General features: G+C 38.8%; 1 protein-coding gene across 4 annotated transcripts in view; it reads right to left on the bottom strand.

Moving 5' to 3' along the window:
• The window catches only part of ttyh2 (tweety family member 2), a 66,267-nt gene that overhangs the window by 11,983 nt on the left and 35,122 nt on the right, over nt 1–19,162 (bottom strand). For 2 of the 4 annotated variants that reach the window (XM_063482697.1, XM_063482698.1), the window contains exons 4-7: nt 16,940–16,969; nt 14,191–14,411; nt 11,107–11,202; nt 1,334–1,406 (exon numbers count right to left, since the gene is read on the bottom strand). In XM_063482697.1, coding sequence (XP_063338767.1) covers nt 1,334–1,406; nt 11,107–11,202; nt 14,191–14,411; nt 16,940–16,969 — 420 coding nt within the window. The remainder of the gene's footprint in view (nt 1–1,333; nt 1,407–11,106; nt 11,203–14,190; nt 14,412–16,939; nt 16,970–19,162) is intronic. The other 2 variants (XM_063482699.1, XM_063482700.1) reach the window with 1 other exon arrangement.

The following is a 19,162-nucleotide window of genomic DNA, read 5'->3' as shown; positions in this document are numbered from 1 at the left end:
GCCTCAGCCTCAGTGACACCCAGCAGACAGGTTACATAAAAGTGAGACGGAATGATTTTGTAACACACACAAAATCATTACGTCTGAGAGGACAAGATGTACCCGTGACTCTTCTGAAGCAATTTATGAAAAGTTATATTATTCATTTATCAAGAGGAGATGTAGAACAAGAAGACCTTTTAGTTAGATTACCATGTAATTTACTGGATGCTTTCAAGTTCCTTAAAGGGAAAGTACTGTCTTTCCGTTGAGGTAATCCTTACACACCATAGATGGACCTGAATGCAGCATGTGTCATGGTGCAGGAGACTAAATGGACAGGATGAATCATCTACTGAGAAATTCTGTATTTGTCTGTATTTGCAATGTCTTGACCAGTGGATGCAGATGGGGGTTTTGGTGTTTTAGTCATACATGTGCTATAAAAGGAAACCATTAGTGTCATTGTGTCAGGAAATGAAGACCACACCGAGTGAAGCCTCACAAAGAAGACTTGAACATGCAGATAAAAAGGAAGATAAAACCAGACACCACTGTGCAACAGATCAAACTTCTCGCTGTTACTTACTCCTGCTTACTTGACGCTCATTATCTCCAAATTTAATTCACACATGTAAACAATCCTCTGCTGCCCTGAGTAAAAAAAAAAGCAACATCCAGCAACAAAAATGAGAAAAATAGCACACACGCCCGAGGCAGCTTAGTCAAACACCAGTGCTCAGCCATCTGATATTCATCGTGTCTCATGTTTCTCTCTATTTTCACGGTGAGTTCTCACCTCCACATCGATCAAACACTTGCGCGGCTTTTTTAAGCCTTGGGACGATGAGAGAGGAAAAACACTGAAATTAATCACCTACTCAGTGTGAATACGGCAATTGGATTCGTGTTGTCATAATCCTTGAATTGGAATCGGGTTATTGAGCTCTGTATAATGCTGCTGAGAAGGTGTGGGTTTGCAATTTTGTTCTTTTGTCAGTCTATTTTTAGTGGTTTGACAGCAGAGATCAAAAGCTCATGACGTGCTAGACGGATAGCTGTGATCAGAAGAATTTGAGATTGGGCAGTTTTAGAACCTGTTTAGATGACTCTGTGCATCTGTGAGGGATCTCTGTCACTTAGACTGATTTCATAAATATTATTGTAACCTTAAAATCCTGATAAAACTTAAATACTTGGCTTTTAAGCTTAGAACCACTAATTAGCAGCTAATACCTTAAATAGATAGATAGTTTCTGCAAACTATCAAGTATCATAAGAGAGGTGACCAGTTTAGGGTATTTTACATCAAAGTAAGTCAGTCACTCAGGGGTAAGAAAGCGAGGGAGCTTACCACAGCGGTTGCCAGGTCAGCTCCCAGTGAAGTCCAGCTCAGGACTAGCGTCAGCACTCCAAACACCATCATCCTGCAGAAATACAAAGAAACAACAGGGTCAGGTTGAAACTCAGTGCAGTGATCTGTTTATTTGCTAAATCAAACTAAGATTAACTGAAGGCTCAGTGAACCAGGACACAATGGCTCATTAAAGCTTGGTATTTATCCAAGTGAATGAGTCAGTGATTTAAGTACTTGACCCGGTTTGCATTAGGTTCATTCCAATTACTTGCAGTGATTACAGGTGAACACTATTGTAATCACACTGCTAGAAAACCAAGAAGTACTCTGGGTTTGTCATACGAATCTGCAATTATTATATCAGTGGTATATCAGCACCTTCAATTTGATATGGTTCCTACATCAACATTCATTTGAAGCTGTGTTTTTGAGCCCCTAATATTAAGTCTAATCACTCCATTTAATGTGTGCCTTTGCACTGATAGAAAAATCACAAAGCTGAGTGCCATGAATGCTAAGAGATGCTTCAAAGGAGAGTTGAGTTACTATCTTTGCAAGCAACTACTTTTCCAAACTAGTAATAAAGTGATCCCTTTGGAATAGTTGCATGTTGTAAGCATGTCTTATAACTACTGTATATAACAAAATAACAATCAAAATGGAGAAACAAAAAGAGCTATTGTAGAGTCCGTGTCATAACAGCTTCTGCTACTCAAAAGAAATGGCTCGCGACCCAAGAGGAAGAAATGCTGATGTCACTGGCCTGTCATCACCAGAAAAAGTCACAGCAGTCATGTTTACTTCCATGGAGTTGATTCTGCTGCCTCAACACACAGCTGCAGAAGAACAGCTAATCTTCAACAGTGCTCATCCGCTCTGTTTTCCGACATCTGATTATAGCAAACTCAGTGGAAGGATATTCCTGCACCCATGTGTTTGTTTTACAGTGAATCCATATCCTGATCATCTCAATTTATTAGATGATAAGATGATGACATCAAATGATATACACAGAGGCTGAGAGATTGCAGGCACTGTCTGTCCATTTTGGCATGCAGGAAAGTGTTGATGTACTAAAATAGGAGATCAATACCTATTAAAGACAATCATAGATCAGCTCTGGTTAAGTGAAAAGAATTTCCAGAAAATCCAATAAGCTCCTGCTTCATGTCACCACAGTTTAAATCGGATTTTTTTTTCTATGCATGTCCAGGCTCATCGCCAGCCTGTTCATCTTTCAGCACCCCACAGATCCCAGGCTAATCCATTTCTCAATGCACTGAATTGATACTGAGCTCCCAATATTGAACTTACAATCCGCTACTTCTGTCCTTTTCCCTTTATCTCTACTTCTCTATGTACTCCCTTTGCCCTCTCTACAGTGTATTTTCAACGCCCTCTGCCTTCAAATCAGATCCTCATACTTAAAGTCTGAGTCCTTCCTTCTGTCTGATACAGAGCTCTCACTAGGCCCAGACAATTCGCGAGATAGGAAAGAGAGTGAGGCTTCACAGATTCCTTATCTTATTTTAAACTCGACAAGCAGAACTAATGCAAACGTTCTTTACCGTCTTACTTGTTCACTGCGATAACCTGCATTAATATGTGATTATATCTGCATATGGCTATATAAAGGGTACTGTATAGAACACTTTACACCAGTATCACATCTGGTTCTTGATGGTAACTACAACAACTATAAAGGGATAAGAAGAAAATTCTGATTTATTTTTTGACACTTTTGTAATTCCTCCTCGCAGACAAGAGCCTCACAGGGTTACATTTGCTGTGCCAATTGTCTCTCTTTCTGTCAGCAAAATTACACAAAAGCTACATGGCCAAATTTCATCAAACCTGCTGCAGAGATATAGCAGCAGAAAAGAATGAACCTTTTGCATTTTGGTGCAGATTCTCACTTTCTCACTTTCTTTAAAATTGATAGCTGGACACTGGCCTTAGAAGACTGTGCTCTTCCTGTATTTTTCCCATGAAATACTAATGCTGCATCTCAAATCATATATTTCCTCTTTTGTTTGCCTAGAGTAGTCACACTAAAAAGGACAGCTACACCCAGTACACTCCAAGTAACTTGGTGGTATGCTTAAAACAGACAAAACTCTGAGTGTAAAATTCTGTACACTTTTCATTTTCACTAGCCACCATCTTGGTGATGCACTAATAATTTGTTTGCCAGTAACAGGAATACATTGTCAGCATAGATGGAAATGCTACTGTTAGCTATCTATATCTATATTGATATCTATATCTATAGTTATAACAAAAAATTTGAAAATTCTTTCATAACAACTATAATTATATTTTAGCATTAAAAATGTTGTTTTGATAAAGAGCTTGTGCATACTGGTGGATTAACTATTATACATACATTAACATAGAAAATGATTTTGGCAATTTAGGCTAATTTAGGCTTGTTAGCCCTGCAATAGACCGGCAGCCTGTCCAGAGTGTACACCGGCTCTCACCCTATGGCTGCTGGGATAGGTACTGAATTGAATGGATGTTAATTTAGGGCATATGATCTAATACATTTGTTAAGCACTGTAGCTGGTCATAAGAGTTTGAAAAATTAAGAAAACTGGACTTCTTTATGTTTTCATTGTTCACCTAAGATGCTTCTTCAGTTCACAAACTTGTTTTCTCAAGCTCTTAAGACAACCATAAGTTGAATGATAACCTACACACGGCAGCTGTGTCTTGGCGTATATTTTATTTTCTTCGGTGTAAAAGAATTTAGCTTTGGATATGTGGACAAAGGTTTGACAAGTTGTAAATGTAAGAAAAGTTGGCAGCTTGTACAGCAATGGTCAAATGCTCCAACTGTCATTTCCAATGAGTGAATAGCTCTTTCTTTTTCTTTTTTTATCTTGGGTCAATTTGCTGGTCTGGGGCATTCAGGTCTGTGTTATCACAATGCCAAAGAAGAAAGGCGAAAGGAATAACCTGAGAGAAGCAACCGTTGCTGTCCACAGGGAAGCCTGTCATACTACAGTGAGAAAGATTATTCACAACTGGAAAACAAGTCAGTTGCCAATCTTCCCAGCAAATTCACCCTAAGGCCAGACTTTGCAATGCTCAGAGAAACTGCACAAAAAAAAAATAAAGTAAAAACAGTTAAGCTACATCTCAAACTCTACAGGCCACAGTTAGCTGGTTAATATTAAAGTTCATGACAGTAGAATTAGAAAAATACTAAACAAGTATGGCTTGTTTGGAAGAGTTAAGGGGAGAAATGAAAACATCTGTAACAAAAAAAAAATGGCGGTACAGCTTAATTTTGCAAAGTTGCATCTGAACAAACCACAAGATCTCTGGAACAACGTTCTTTAGACATACGGGACCATGTTTGGCAAAAAAACGAAACCAAAAAACACAGCATGTCAGCATAAACACCTCATATTAACTGTCAAGCACGGTGGTAGAAGGATGATAATTAGCAATTTGAAACAGTAATCCATGACTTTGTAGCCATTCGGCTGGATTACTGTAATTCTCTTTATTATGGGGTGAGTCGATCTTCTGTTTTTCGACTGCAGCTAGTTCAGAATGCTGCTGCACGTCTTTTGACTGGCACTTGTAGATGCAAGCATATCACCCCAGTTTTATATTCACTTCACTGGCTGCCCGTGCATTTTAGGATCCATTTTAAGCTGCTTTTATTTGTTTTTAAATGTTTGTCCAATGCTGCCACTCTGTACCTCTCTGAGCTTCTTCATCCATACATACCTTCCTGGTCCCTCAGGTCGGCAGACCAGCTCCTCCTAAGCGTGCCCAGGACTAATCGTAAACTTAGAGGGGATCGGGCGTTTGCTGTGGCAGCACCAAAATTGTGGAATGAGTTGCCTTTACATGTTAGACAGGCACCTTCCTTATCTGTTTTTAAATCACGTCTTAAAACATATCTATTTACCTTGGCTTTCAGCACAGCAGGACTTGTTGATGTTTCTTAATATGTTTCTTATTAATTATATTATTTTTAATTTTAAGATATTCTATATGTAAACTCTTTTCTCTTTGTTTTATATTTGTAGCACTTTGGCCAACATTGTCGGATGTAAAGTGCATTATAAATAAAGATGTTATGCTATGCTAATTAGGCTCGTTTCACAGTCACAGAACCTGGGTAGTCTGGAGACATCAAGTCAACCTCTCTGTATGCCAAAGTCAACCTGATTGAAATATTGTGGTGTGATCTAAAGAGACCTGTGCACAGATGAATACCTGCAAATCAGTGAACTGAAGCAAATTTGTAAAGAAGAGTGGGCCACATTCCTCCACAAGAATGCGATGATGATGTTGGTTTATGACAAAGTCATACAGCAAAAGAAATTGTGGAAAAAAATCATGGGTTCCAGTTGGTTTTTCACGGCACTGGATGGAGTCCTGTGAAAAATGTTCAGATGACTGTAGCGTGTGTAGTGGTATGTAGAATTTTTCAAACTGAGACCCAATGTAAATGGGAAGCGGGGCACATGAACTGCAAACTGCTCTGTATTGAAAGGAGTTTTCTCTTTCATTCACTATGCATTTCTCTGTGTTTGTTTTTCCAGTCTTTCCTCGTTTTGGCTCCATAGCTACATGTTTCTGATCTACAGTAACTGAGCCCATAAGTTAATGAGTGTTTATTGTTTGATGTTTTCTCAACACAACATAGAGAAAAGGTAATTACTTTTCTTTGTAAAGTGCCCTGTGATGACTGTTTGGAAACTAGAGCTTTATACATAAAACTAAAGTGAAATTAAAATAAATTATTCAGTTTTGTGCTCTGTGAGATGAATGGGAATCAATGGGATACAAGGAAAATAGGGTGTAAAGTCAAGTGCAAAAGTTACAGAGTTCAATGAGCAGGTCAGATGATGCTAGTAAATGCATTCAAGGATGAGGTCAAGTCACTCTGAATTAAATCTAAATGGGAAGTGGATTTTCTTCTCTACTAAAAAATCTTTTGCTGTAAACTTCTGTTATAGCTAGTCTATAGAAATGTATAGAAAGTGAAAGCTTTGTCATCCTTACACAAACCCCCATTAAACGTTCTAATTAAAACTGAGCAAAATGATAGAGATGTGACCTCAGAGCAGATACGCATGGGTACTGAGACCTCACTGCCAATGCTAATTAGCTTGACATAGTAATCACATATTTCTCTCAGTTTCTAATTTTGGCTTCCACCTTGTGATTGCCATCTTAGAGACCATCACAGACTAACTTGGACTGCAACTCATTAAATTGTGTTTATTTCCTCTGAGCAAATTTAGGAGATTGACCTTATTGTCTAAAATTTCTTAATTATGAAGACAGTTGTGGTAATATGGATTTACTTAGTGTGTACAATTAAGGTGAAGTATAATTATTATGATTATACTTAGTATAGTATAATTATTATGTGTTTGTGAATATTTGTGAATTGTTAAAAAGTAACTAAATGTATTCTTGTCTTCCTTCCTTTGGGCAAGTGCCTTAAACGTTTAAGAAATTTATCTTAATAAACTCTATATTGTCTTTGGAAAAACACAAAGGCTCCGGCACACTTCCTTATAGGACACCTTTAAGACAAGGGGCTAGTTTGGACAGGGTGGTTTGAACCAAAAATGATGCGTCTTTCTTGAGGACAGAACTAACTTCATTTGGTCCACCTTGCTTGGTTGGACCCACTTTTTCTTTTAGAACTGCTTTAATTCTTCCTGGCAAAGATTCAACAACATGCCAGAAACATTGCGTTGATTGAGGCTACCTCCACATTAGGCCGGATAAATTAGAAAACGGCGTTTTTGTCGGAAAACACTCCGCGTCCACACTATCATTTTCAGTCATTTCCACAGAGTTGTGCGTCCACATTGAAAACGGCCGAAAACGCTTATGTTCCAGTATCGCGCATGCGTGAAACACAAGACGTTTCGACCTGCGTCAATTCGACCTGCGTCGAGGAAAAGCACCGAGTTTTTTAAGTGGACTAACAATGAGGTGGAGTTGTCGCTGCGAGTAACACAAAAGTACGAAGTTGTAAAAGCGATTGAGTTAAAGAATTTGAAGAAAAGCTATCTGGTCATGTACAAACTGATATTAATGTCTAATAGGGCTCTCAAAATTGAGCGCAAAACAAAAGAACTGCTGTATAATGCCCTCCGCTATCTTAGCTTAATTGGTCACATGACTGCATCACATGTCATCGTTTTAGAAAAGGCTCCGGGTTCGCTGTACACACTGCCACGCGTATCCGCTTTGGAGAGCGTTTTCCTTGACTGTCTCAGTGTGGACGGAAGGCCAAAACGGAGACAAAAAGATGCATTTTCAAACGAAAACATATTAGTGTGGACATGGCCTGAGATCTAGTTACTGTGGAGGCCATGTGAGTATAGCGCACTCACTGTCATGTTCAACAGTGAGTGCGCTGTTGGCTATTTAATACTAGCTGAACATTAAGCAGTGTTCAGCTGGTATTAAATGGCCCAAAGTATCTCAAGAAAATATCCACATCTGATTACACCACCATCAGCAGCCTGACCCTGACCCGCGCAATGTTTTTCCAGTCTTCTGTTGTCCAATTTTGGTGAGCTGTGAGAACTACAGCTTCAGTTTCTTGTTCTTAACTGACAAAAATGGCAACCAGTGTGGTCTTCTGCTGCTGTAGCCCATCTGCTTCAATGTTCAACAAGTTGTTTAAGTTACTGTTGCTTTCCCTACAACTCAAAGCAGTCTAGTCATTTTCCTCTGACTTCTGGCATCAACAAGACATTTTTGCCGTTCACTGGACATTTTCTGGAAATCTCAGAGATGATCTACTGGGATTTGTTGGGAAAATCCCAGTACATCAGCAGTTTCTGGAATTGTCAGACTAGCCAGTCTGGCACCAACAACCTCAAAGTCACTTAGGTCACCTTTTTCCCCCATTCTAATGTTCAGTTTGAACAGCAGGTTGTCTTGGCCATATCTATATGCCTAAATGCACTGAGTTGCTGCCATATGACTAGCTGATTAGATATTTGCATTAACAAGCAGTTGAACAGGTTTATCTGTGCAATTACCTCCTTCAATGTTTACCCCAGCACTAATGGATAAACTGACAACATATGCTAAAGGTTTTCCACTACAGCAGGAACATTATCTCTCCCTGGCTCATTTATTTTTCACTTCCTTGTTTATTTTTTCCAAATATGAAGTGAAGTGAGGGACCCTTCAGGATACCCAACTCAAGCTTGCTACTGCACTTACATGGGACACCCCTCAACGACAGACTTACAATGCAAGCTTTTGATCACAGAGGTGTACTTAAACCATCAATATAACACAGTGCAAACACGCTAACCTGAGAGATATACCACTGCTTGTTGAGACTACTGCTGTCAGCATTTCAGAAGCCCCACGCCCACCACAGCACCTAACCGTGGGCTCTGAATCTAGATTTCCCTTGAGGGGAAAATTAGTATTGTCACTTCCCACTTCCTGCTGAGATGAGCTTGATGTTTTATGCTTGATGAGCAATTAGCTAAGAAGATAAAAGCCAAACATTAATACTGTACATATTCTAAATGTATATAACTATTTAATAAGAGACGGTTGACTGAAATGTTTTTTAGGACAATATAATCTAACGCTTAATTATACTAACAGGCATTATATGGCAAAAAGCGCTGTATTTTTTCCCAGCTCATAGTATTATTCTGTTATTTTTAGTGTCTTTCCAAGACTTTAAGAGATATTACTCATGCCATGTTATGTAAGATGAATGAAATATCTTGCCATTGAACATCTGTCAGATATGTTAATTAAAAGCACTTCTTTGTTGTGCCCGTGAAAGTGCAATTCAGATTGCTTTACATTTCTCTAAATGCAAATCAGCAGTATACAAGCACAATAATGAGGCTTAATTACAGCTCCATGATTAAAAGGGTGAGCTGGAAATGTTCTACAGTGAGTCATGTGAGCGTTGAAGCAGACTCGGCTGCCTGAACTAAAGCCTGTTCTTTATTTGCTTCGGGCTTGTTAAGTGTTCTTGAGTTTGTAATCTGGATATTCAAGGTTACTTAAGAAATTCAGGCCTCCTCTGAAAAACCGTTTATTACTTTTAACGCAACTTGCGCTGCAAATCCTTGCTCATCACAGTCCTAATGATCTCCGCCATTCAGGGAAATTAAATTTCCTCTGTCCTTTACTTTAGGAATACACATGCACTTGAAGATTTTTATACTTTACAGCACTTTCAGACCGAATATGCATAATAGTTTCTGTGTATCCGGGTTTGGGATGACAGTTTTTATTCACCACCCGAAACCAAAATGTCCTTGCCACGTTAAAGGCGTATAAAAAGAATCACGGCTGAAAAACTCGACCGCAAAAAATGCCTCTTCACAAAAACAAGCAGTTGTAAAAGATCCACAAATAAACATCTCTCTGACAGTGAGCTTTATAAATCTCTAACGTGTAGGTGTAAGCTGTTACTGTATGTCACAGTAACACCCAGCCAGACGGCATGTACCAGAAAGAGTTGGTAGGCCTCCAGAGTGTAATTTGCCCCCAACCACTTCCACTCTAGTGGAAGACTGCATCTCTTGGGAAGGCAGACACTCTTCACACTGACTCATCTTGTGTGTGTGTGTGTGTGTGTGTGTGTGTGTGTGTGTGTGTGTGTGTGTGTGTGTGTGTGTGTGTGTGTGTGTATAGGGTTAGTCCTGGAGTGCATTTGTGGTTAGTAGGGCAAGTTTAGCAGAGCTCACACCCTGAAATGACTGATTGCAAGAGACAGGATGCTGAATGAAGGAATAGAAGGCAGGACGGATTTCATGTTCTTTCTGTGAAAGCTCCTTTTCAGCAAAACATGCACTACAGTGTGTGGGAGAGTGATTATTAGGTTCATTAACACCAACATGCTGCACATTCTGGCCGCCTGTTAAAAGGCAGACGAACCAACACCTGTTAATGTATTACTGTGTTTTTTTCTTCTTTTACTGCTTATGTTTTAGTATAGCTGGCATGTGCTGTCACATATTTATCATTCATTCTGGATGTTTGTCACTCCTGAAGAGTAGCATTAGTGTGATACAACTAAAAACCACAACAAAAAAGGTATAAATCACATGCTATATAATCTGGAGATACAATAAAATTGTACCTACTGTTGCTTAATGTAATTCATGCCCAGCCTATTTAGAACAGGTCAAGTGTTAAAGAGGGAAAATTATCTTCAGGAAGTTGTATTGCTGATAACATCTCGTCTCTACCCTGCTTTCCAAACCTCTTTGCAAAGCAGAGCCACTGAGACGGTAACGATGAGCAAGTTCAACCCACTGCTGGCAATGTTAAAAAGCAAAGGGTGACATACGGAAATGGCTAGAAGAGGAGTGTTTGAGCAAGGATGTGATTCAGTGCTTTGCTGCCTTGTTCGCAGACATTTACCACGCCTCAAGCTTCCTTCATCTACACCAACTCATACTAATTCACTCAACTCATCTCTATTTTTTGTTAAAAAAATTTGAATATTTTCAGAAAAGAAAAATGAATATATTTTATTTCCATAATAGCACACAGTTAGTTAAGGCTTAGCCTACTAATCTCCCAACTGACTTTTTCTTTTATATATCCTGCCTTTGCTTTTCACCCACTGTCTCTCCCTCCTGCTGTGCAAGGAAAGAGAAGAAAAATATCACATAAAAGAATTGGGGAGGGGGGGAAAGGAACAGATTACCACTTTTTGTGTGAACAAAAAGATAGCTTGTTGCTGTAAAATACCCCAATGTTACAGGGTATATAAGACTCACGTTGTGAGCAGCCAGCGGGACTGCTTGGCCAGTCCCAGACAGGCCAGCAGGCAGATGATCAGGTCCAGGATGAGGAGCAGCAGGTATGTGAGCCACCTGCAGACACAGACAGACCAGAAAATTAAACTGCTGCTGGTGAATGCCTTTTATTTATGGGAGGTGATGGAACATGGGAGGTTAAAAAGAAATTCAGTTTCTGAAATGTAGCCTTTATTTTTGTAGTTTTGCCTTTATTTCTACCCGTAATAATACCTTTGTTGTCAATAGCTGGAGACGGGTTTCTCTTGAAAGCAACCAACAACATTTTTTCACAGCAGGCATCACTACCAATTTATTTTAAATTACACATACAGAAATATGAATTCTGAGAGGTAAATCTGCCACATAATTGTTTAAAACTGCACCTCACTCTGCTGTGCGAGCTAGTGGTTTAGCAACTGTTAAAAAACAGGATCTACAAGCATTTATTCTGCAGAGAATCATTCTTATTATAATTAATCAAAATATACAGAAAAATTCGATCGATGCTGGAACCTAGTGAAATAAAAAATGACTTGTAAAGATAAGCAGGAAAAGAAAGAAAGGGTAAAGTATTGCACCTAATTTCGCATCATCGGATACGTGCATTAGAGGTGTGTGTGAAAGTGTGTTCGTGCTCGCGGGTATAACGTGGTAGAGTTGTCCACCTCACTGTAACCATCTGTTATTCGAACAGTTTGTGGCTGGACATAGTAAACCTGTCCAGATGGCTTATAATGAATGGATTCAAATCCATGTGGCTGAATGTTTCGTGCTATGAAAAATGCAACTGTGGGGAATCGTTTCAGTTTAATTTCCTGTCTATTTCCATCGTTGTTCATCTTCCACCCTGCATACATTACTCTGACATCACTTTGTATATTCTTATTGTCTATTTAATCATTTCTTTCTACTTCTCCCCCACCAGAGTTTCTACCCCTCTGACAGAATCCATCTCACATCTCTTCTCCATCTTTTTCTTTTTCCTCCCCCTCTTTGTCAGTCTCTTTAATCTCTCTCCCCTCTCTCTCTTTCCCTTTTAGCCCCTTTTCTCTCCCTCGCCGCCATCTCCTTCCTCGTTTTATCTTTCCCCCCTCGGCAGGGGACAGTACAAGAAGCTGGGGCATCAGCATGGGAGGTACTTCAGTAGCGCTGCCACCTTGTTGTCTATGTTATCCTAATCCAATTAGAGTCTGAGCAAAGCATGAATACACGCAGGAGGTTGAACGGGCGGCATGTATGTATAATAAAAAGCAAGGCCTCTTTTCCTCAAGAAACAAAATACAGAACACTGAGATTTGTCAGTCTTTCCTGATGCTTTGCTCAAGTTCTACCTGTTTACCCTCACAGACAGGTCAAAGGTGACTGTATCCCGCATCTAAGCGTCAGGTAATTTTGTGAGAAAGAAATCTGGCTTTTGAAAGTGTTTATGTACACAAATATTTAACTGTCTGCAATGTATCTGACTTCAAAACACAGGAATAACAATGAAAAATCGCTCTTCCATTTTTAATCGCTTATCCTTGTGAAGGGCAGGTTGCCAGTCCATCACAGGGATAACACCCAGAGACAGACAGTCATTCACACTCAGATTAATACCTACAGCCAATTTAGAATCACCAGTTAATCATTAATTAACCTAAGAGGCATGTCTGTGGACCGTGGGAGGAAGCTGCAGCCCCTGGTGAGGACCCACACAAGCACAGAGAGAACAGGTAAACTCTGCTGGGCAGTTCTTTCGACTTAGAAACCATGTAGATAAAGAAAAAAGTACTGATGTTGTCGATATCTTAACCTGATGTGATAAAAACAGATCAATAGAGAGAGAATAAAACTGCATGGTAAACTAAGAATGGTTAGGAACAGCAGTTTTGCATTGGGCCACAGTTAACAGAAATACTGAGCAATTCCTGGAAGTAATAATGTTACTTTTTGTGACTAAGTAACAAAACAACACTGGAAGAGTGAACAACACACAGGCTTTTATAAGTTCAACATGAAAAAGAAAAGAAAAAAAAAACAGGAAGCACACACAGCCAACCGCACAGAAACTATTTGTTGGAGTGCAGCAGTGATAATGAGTCCATTAACAGCTTACAATGTCTGGCTGTCTGCTTGCAGTCTGCCTACACTTCTAGCATGGAGCTATGTGGGGTATTGATTTATTGGCTGAGCAAAGGAGTCACATTACAGATCAATACAAACACATAAGCCTGTCTGTTACTGCAGACTCCACAGAAAACACCACTGAGCCTATTCAAGAATAAAAATAAAAACTGGACATGGGCCCATTTTTTTCTCTAAGACGATGAGAGTAACAACAGCGAGACAAAGCCTCAGAAAATAGTTCCGCTAACACATTGCAGTAGTTTTTGCAGTATTAGTTGCTGTTTTCATTTATGCAATGATTGCTAATTATTCAATAGGATGCTTCTTTTCTTGAACATCCTAAAGAACTGTCTGGAAGATAATTCACATGCAGTATGTAGGTACACACACAAACACAGCTGCATTATTATTTAAACCCATCCAATAAATATTATGTGATATATTCAGGTCATAGCATGTAGAAAGTAATCTATTCCACCGTGTTCAAATTGCTCATTGCAGCTATAAAATGAATGTGAATGACTATATGCAAGTTTGTTTTATTTGGATTATTTTTTAACATAACACTGATGAATTTGCTTTTTAGGTGCACTGATGCTAGATAAACTTTTGCCATATAAACTGATTAAAGACTGTATGTATGTATGAAAATGAAACTTGTTCCAAAGTCATTAATAATTATATTCCTTAAACACTTTTCTACTGATTTTCATTGTATAAATAAATGTGCAAATTTCACCTCCCACGTATCTGGGGAGCTTTAAACCATTAAAAATGTTCAGAGCAACGGAAACGTGCACCAACTTTGACAGAAATAACCTTCCTGAATCCTGTCCTCGAGCTCTGGGTGGTTTTCTCCTCCTGTTTAACTAGACACTTTTATAGCATCGCCCACACTGCGAGTAAACAGATTCGCACACAGTACAACCTTGACACATGTACTGTTCTGTTCCCCACCTGTAGTACTCTATGGTTGCTGACTGATCAGCAATGGATGCCAGGTCCACTTTAGCTTTTTCCCAGTCAGACAGTCCGAGCAGCTGTTTGATCACATTGTCAGCCATCTGCTGCATGAACTGCAGGGTCTGCACGTAGTCGCCCCGTGTTGCAAAGATCTCATCAAGCCTCGCAAGGTGCTGGTGCAGGCCACTCCTCATGTTGCCCATGGTGCCTGAAACCTGGAGCGCACAAGAAGAAAGAGTGGGGTAAGATTAACTGACACAGCAAATACAGTTAGAGGGTATGAGTCAATGGTATTATAATACATTAATAGATCTATCTAAAGTACTGTATAGAAGTCCTGAGAAACTAAATTTCTTTCTGTGTTTTTTAGGAAAATTAGGTGGTGATTTATTGAAAAATATGCAAATGTACACAGAAATAAAAAATAAACCTGTAAGGCAAAAAATAGAGTTTGTTCACTTTCAAAAAGCTTGAAAGTCAGTATTTGGTATGACCACCTTTATTCTTCAACACAGCCTGAACTCTCTTAGGCAAGTGTTCTTGTAACTTTTATAAGTAGTCTTCAGGAATAGTTTTCTAAACTTCTTGAAGGACATTCCACAGCTCCTTTGGCAGTCTTTTATCCCCTTCTCTGTCAAGATGAACCGCTTTAATAATGTGTGCTTTTTTATTCATTTATGTTTTTACTGTTGTTGTTGAAGCAATCAGACAGTTTCCAGATGGTACAGCATGGCTGATCAAAAGCTGATGGCTCAAATACAGCCTAAAACAATCACAGAGCCTCCACTGTGTTTTACAGATGGCTAAAAACAGTCACAGTTTTAACCCCTTTCTGACCTCTTCTGATTCTCAGATAGTATTCATCTGCTGTAGATAGTTTTTCAGCCTTGACAGTTCTTTTGCACTTAACATGCCAAGGTCCATGGTTTGTTGTTTTTTTTGTTTGTTTTTTTAAGGACACATTGCAAAGATATGCCAATAGCTCTATCAGAATCACCTTGCTGGTGCAAAAATACTATTTCATGCCCGACAAGCTGTCTAACAAATGTGAACAAATTATGTGTTTTTGCAAAAGCAGCTAGTAACAAAGTCCTTAAAGCTATCTTATCAGGTACAAGGACTGGATTGCAGAAGAATGTAAAAACAGTTTATCTATCTATCTGTCTGAAACAATGTACTAAACAGCAGTGAATTGTAGTAATGGACTACATATACTAAGTATAATATTCTTCTAATAATATTCTAAATATAGAAATTTTCTGTTGCTTAAAGTGAGGCACTCAACCGGTCAGTCAACAGCTGCTCTTATTCAGCCTTTCACTGAACAATAGAACAGAAAAGTCCATATGAAACAGCTGTGTGTGTGTGTGTGTGTGTGTGTGTGTGTGTGTGTGTGTGTGTGTGTGTGTGTGCGTGCGTGTGTAGGAAATTAACATTGAAGTAATTCATCTTCATGTGTTAAATGTTTAGGCAGTGAGAAGTCTTCTTCAACATGTATGAACTTCCATTAGTTTACAAGATCTCCAACAAAAGCAGACGAAGCAGGAAACGCAATCAATCTGAGGCCACTCCCTGACCTTTAGCCATGCACTTAGCGTGGTTAAAGGTCAGGGAATAGCCTGACCTTTATGGGGATGGCAACAGCTCTCTGTTGGTCGGTAAGTCTCTCCACCGCTTTGTTAAAACATCTTTAAAATTATCTTTAAAAAATCAACTGTTAAAGAAAATGGTTTTCATAGTTTCCACATCGTAGATTATTAATCAAAGCACTCAAATCCTTGGAAGAGAAATGACTTGAAAGTCAAATGACTACTTAGTGTGTTCGCATCCAGTTTTGCACTATAGATTTTTTTTTAACATGCAGGTTAGATTTAAGCACCTGGAAAAAAAGATACTGACACAGTCCTTTACAACAGTAACCCCACATAATGCAAAAGCTGATGCCATAAGTCAGTGTCGCACACCACTGCTGAAGACAACTTGTACTTGTTAGTGTAAGATGACGAACATGTCAAGACTTGCACACTCATTAGCATTTAGCTTATAGCCCTGAGTAGTAAAGCGTTTTCATAAACCTGTCAGACAACTAGCATTAACCACAACATTTTTTCTTTTCTTCATGGCAATAAGAAACCGAAGCTCCTGGAGAAAACCCAAGCAAGCACAGGAACAACATGCAGGCTCCACACACAAGGACTCTGTCTGGGTTCAAATCAAGTATCCTCTTGCTATGAGGCACTGACCCACTGTGCTGCCATAGAGTCAAGCCAGCAGCCTTACACAGCCTGTAACGCTTGAAGTCTTATTCACAGAAAACTCATCAATACAACTGATGCTTTAATGAGTTGTCAGCAAAACATACAAGTTTGAACACAGCATAATGTTTTCTATGCCAGACTTTTCTGCTGAAATAATAATGTACTGACAGTGTTTTTTTTATTACTGAGGTCATGTGTTTGCCTGAAAGAAGTTCCCAGAATTATGGACAAAGGTGAGATTTTCGTAAACATGAGGTTGGTCTGTGCTGCCAGTCAGCAGCAGAGCTCAGACAGAGGACCGTGTGGGAGAGCTGGGCTACTGTGCATGTTGATGCATAGTTTTAGTTTAAGTAAACAGATCAGCTTGGAAAACAGCCAAAACTAGAAATCGCAGAGGCAAAACAGCAGGTTTGCTAGCGCTGCTGTTGGTGGTTAGATATTTTTTTCAAAGCAACACCTCACTATGAGACTCATAGTTTATTTACCTGTTTAAGCCCGAAAGGAAGAGTTATCCCCTAAGCCAAACAACAAACAGATAAACAGCAAACAGACATACATTTATTGTGACAAATCACATTTTTATTGACAGAGCACATTTTTATTTATGGCCAAGACAACATTATACAGTATTTACGTAACAAATATCTAACCATCTCCTTGGGTTTAATTACTGTGTACTTTGCTTGAAGGGAGAAGTTGTTTACAGGGAAATGGCGTTCGTGGAGACAACCTGCTATAAGATAATTAAAAAGGGAAATAAGCGCTCTTATTCAGCTCTGGGTACTTGGCATTCACAAGCAAGACTACTCATATTGTTGTTGGCTTTGTCAGGGACAAGGCTTGCTGAAGCTAAAAGGAAAGTTTGGATAGCAGTAATTAGTTGGTTTTGCATGTAATGTGTGGGCCACATTATACAGCTTACGGAAGAGCTGAGAATAAATACATAATGAGAAAAAAGGAAGAGAAAGGTCAAGTGCAACTGATTGAGCATTGCTTGCTAAACTTTCATAAATATGTCTTCATAAATGAATCATTGGACTGCCCACTCTTAAAACTATATTTTTCTTTCAAAAAGTGAACAATATTAGACATAATGCATTATAACAACGAATAATGTTTACTAGAATGTCTCAAACCGAGTTTTTTTGCTATTAATGCAGATTAATTTCCTTTTCTTGTGATCTGACTACACAGGTCAAAATTCCAAACATAAGAGAAACCAGATGAAGTTTGATTTAGTTTATCTTCCTTTGTATTTAACTTTGATAAAGTTGTGCACGTTGTTAATCTTTTTGATGAACGATGCTATTCCATAAAATTAGTCATTAGATGTCGATTACCTTAATGAAAAAATCTAACCTGACATACTTGTATAAAAGCAGAGCAACTACTGAAAATCACAGGCTTAAAGAACTCGTCCATTCTTATAGTGAGACAGAAAAAGGAGTTAGATGTGATGTGATTAAAGTAGAGTTAGGTGGATCCAGAGGTTACTGGTGTATTAGCAAAATGTAGACACTTGGAAGCCATCTGGGCATTGGGGGAAAGATCCAGTGCACAGCACCAAATCTACATCAGAAAGGCTGAAAAAGAAAAGAATTACAATGTTGCAATGAGCCAGTCAAAATCCAGACTTCAACTTGGTTGAAGTGCTGTGTTGGGACCTTAAGAGAGCTGTGGATAAAAAGAATTCCCACAAAATCAAATTAACTAAAGCAATGTTTTAGAGAAGGATCATTCTGTGGATCAGAATTCATCCTCAATGATGTGAGAGACTGATAAAGTCATACAGAAAATAATCACTATGAGTTATTGCTGCTGAAAGTGCTCCTATGAGCTGCTGAATAATGGGGTGCACACAGTGCTGTGAAAACATCACATTTTCTTACATCATTCATACTGGTGTGCCTCCTGATTTATGGGTGAATGTTTTTTTTCAGAGGACGTTAATATAGTATTCTCAAAAAATTGATCACTTTAATCGCAGCAAACCTTTTTAATTTTCATTTAAAGTTATCACTTTGATTGATTGCCATAAGAATGACTTGAAAGATAATCAGACAGAAATCCAGCACACAGTGGCTTCTGGGTTTTACAAAAAGAAACAGATCGTATGCACAGGCATGTGGCACTTTGTACTTTGTTATCTGATCACTCATCAACACATCTTCTTCTTCAAACTGAGAAGATGAAATTGCAGATGAAAAATGTAAGCACATATCTGATTCTCGCCTCATGTGTAAAAATCTTATCTAAAATGCCCAGGGAGACAGACAATCCAGCTAGTCTCTCCTTCGTCTTGGTCTGATACTCACTGTGTGGGTTGATCCGCACCGATCAAGAAGATATAATTCGCCTTTTCCAGTCATCTCAGCCTTTATCTCAGACTGATGTTTTAAGGGCAAGGAGAAGTACTTTCTGCCTCACATCTTTTCTAAACAAACAATTTACTGTAGATTGTACTCTGTGCCTAGCTATTTTCTTGTGGGATATTCATTTCTACATGCCAGAGGGTAAACAACAAACAATGAAAAAATCTAAAGAACCATTATATGTGACATTATTCTGATAAAATATACATAACCTTAAGCAGAGAAAAATGACAATGGGCTGTGAAGTTTCAAATGTAGATTCTCGCTTCAGGAAATGGAAAAAAATACAGATCAATGGGCATCATGTGCAGACTCTTGTTTACACATTTTAAAGCC

This window comes from Pelmatolapia mariae, linkage group LG8 (assembly GCF_036321145.2).
Source record: "Pelmatolapia mariae isolate MD_Pm_ZW linkage group LG8, Pm_UMD_F_2, whole genome shotgun sequence".
Lineage (NCBI taxonomy): Eukaryota > Metazoa > Chordata > Actinopteri > Cichliformes > Cichlidae > Pelmatolapia > Pelmatolapia mariae.
The sequence above is the reverse complement of the archived record's forward strand: the minus strand, read 5'-3'. Positions and strand labels throughout refer to the sequence as shown.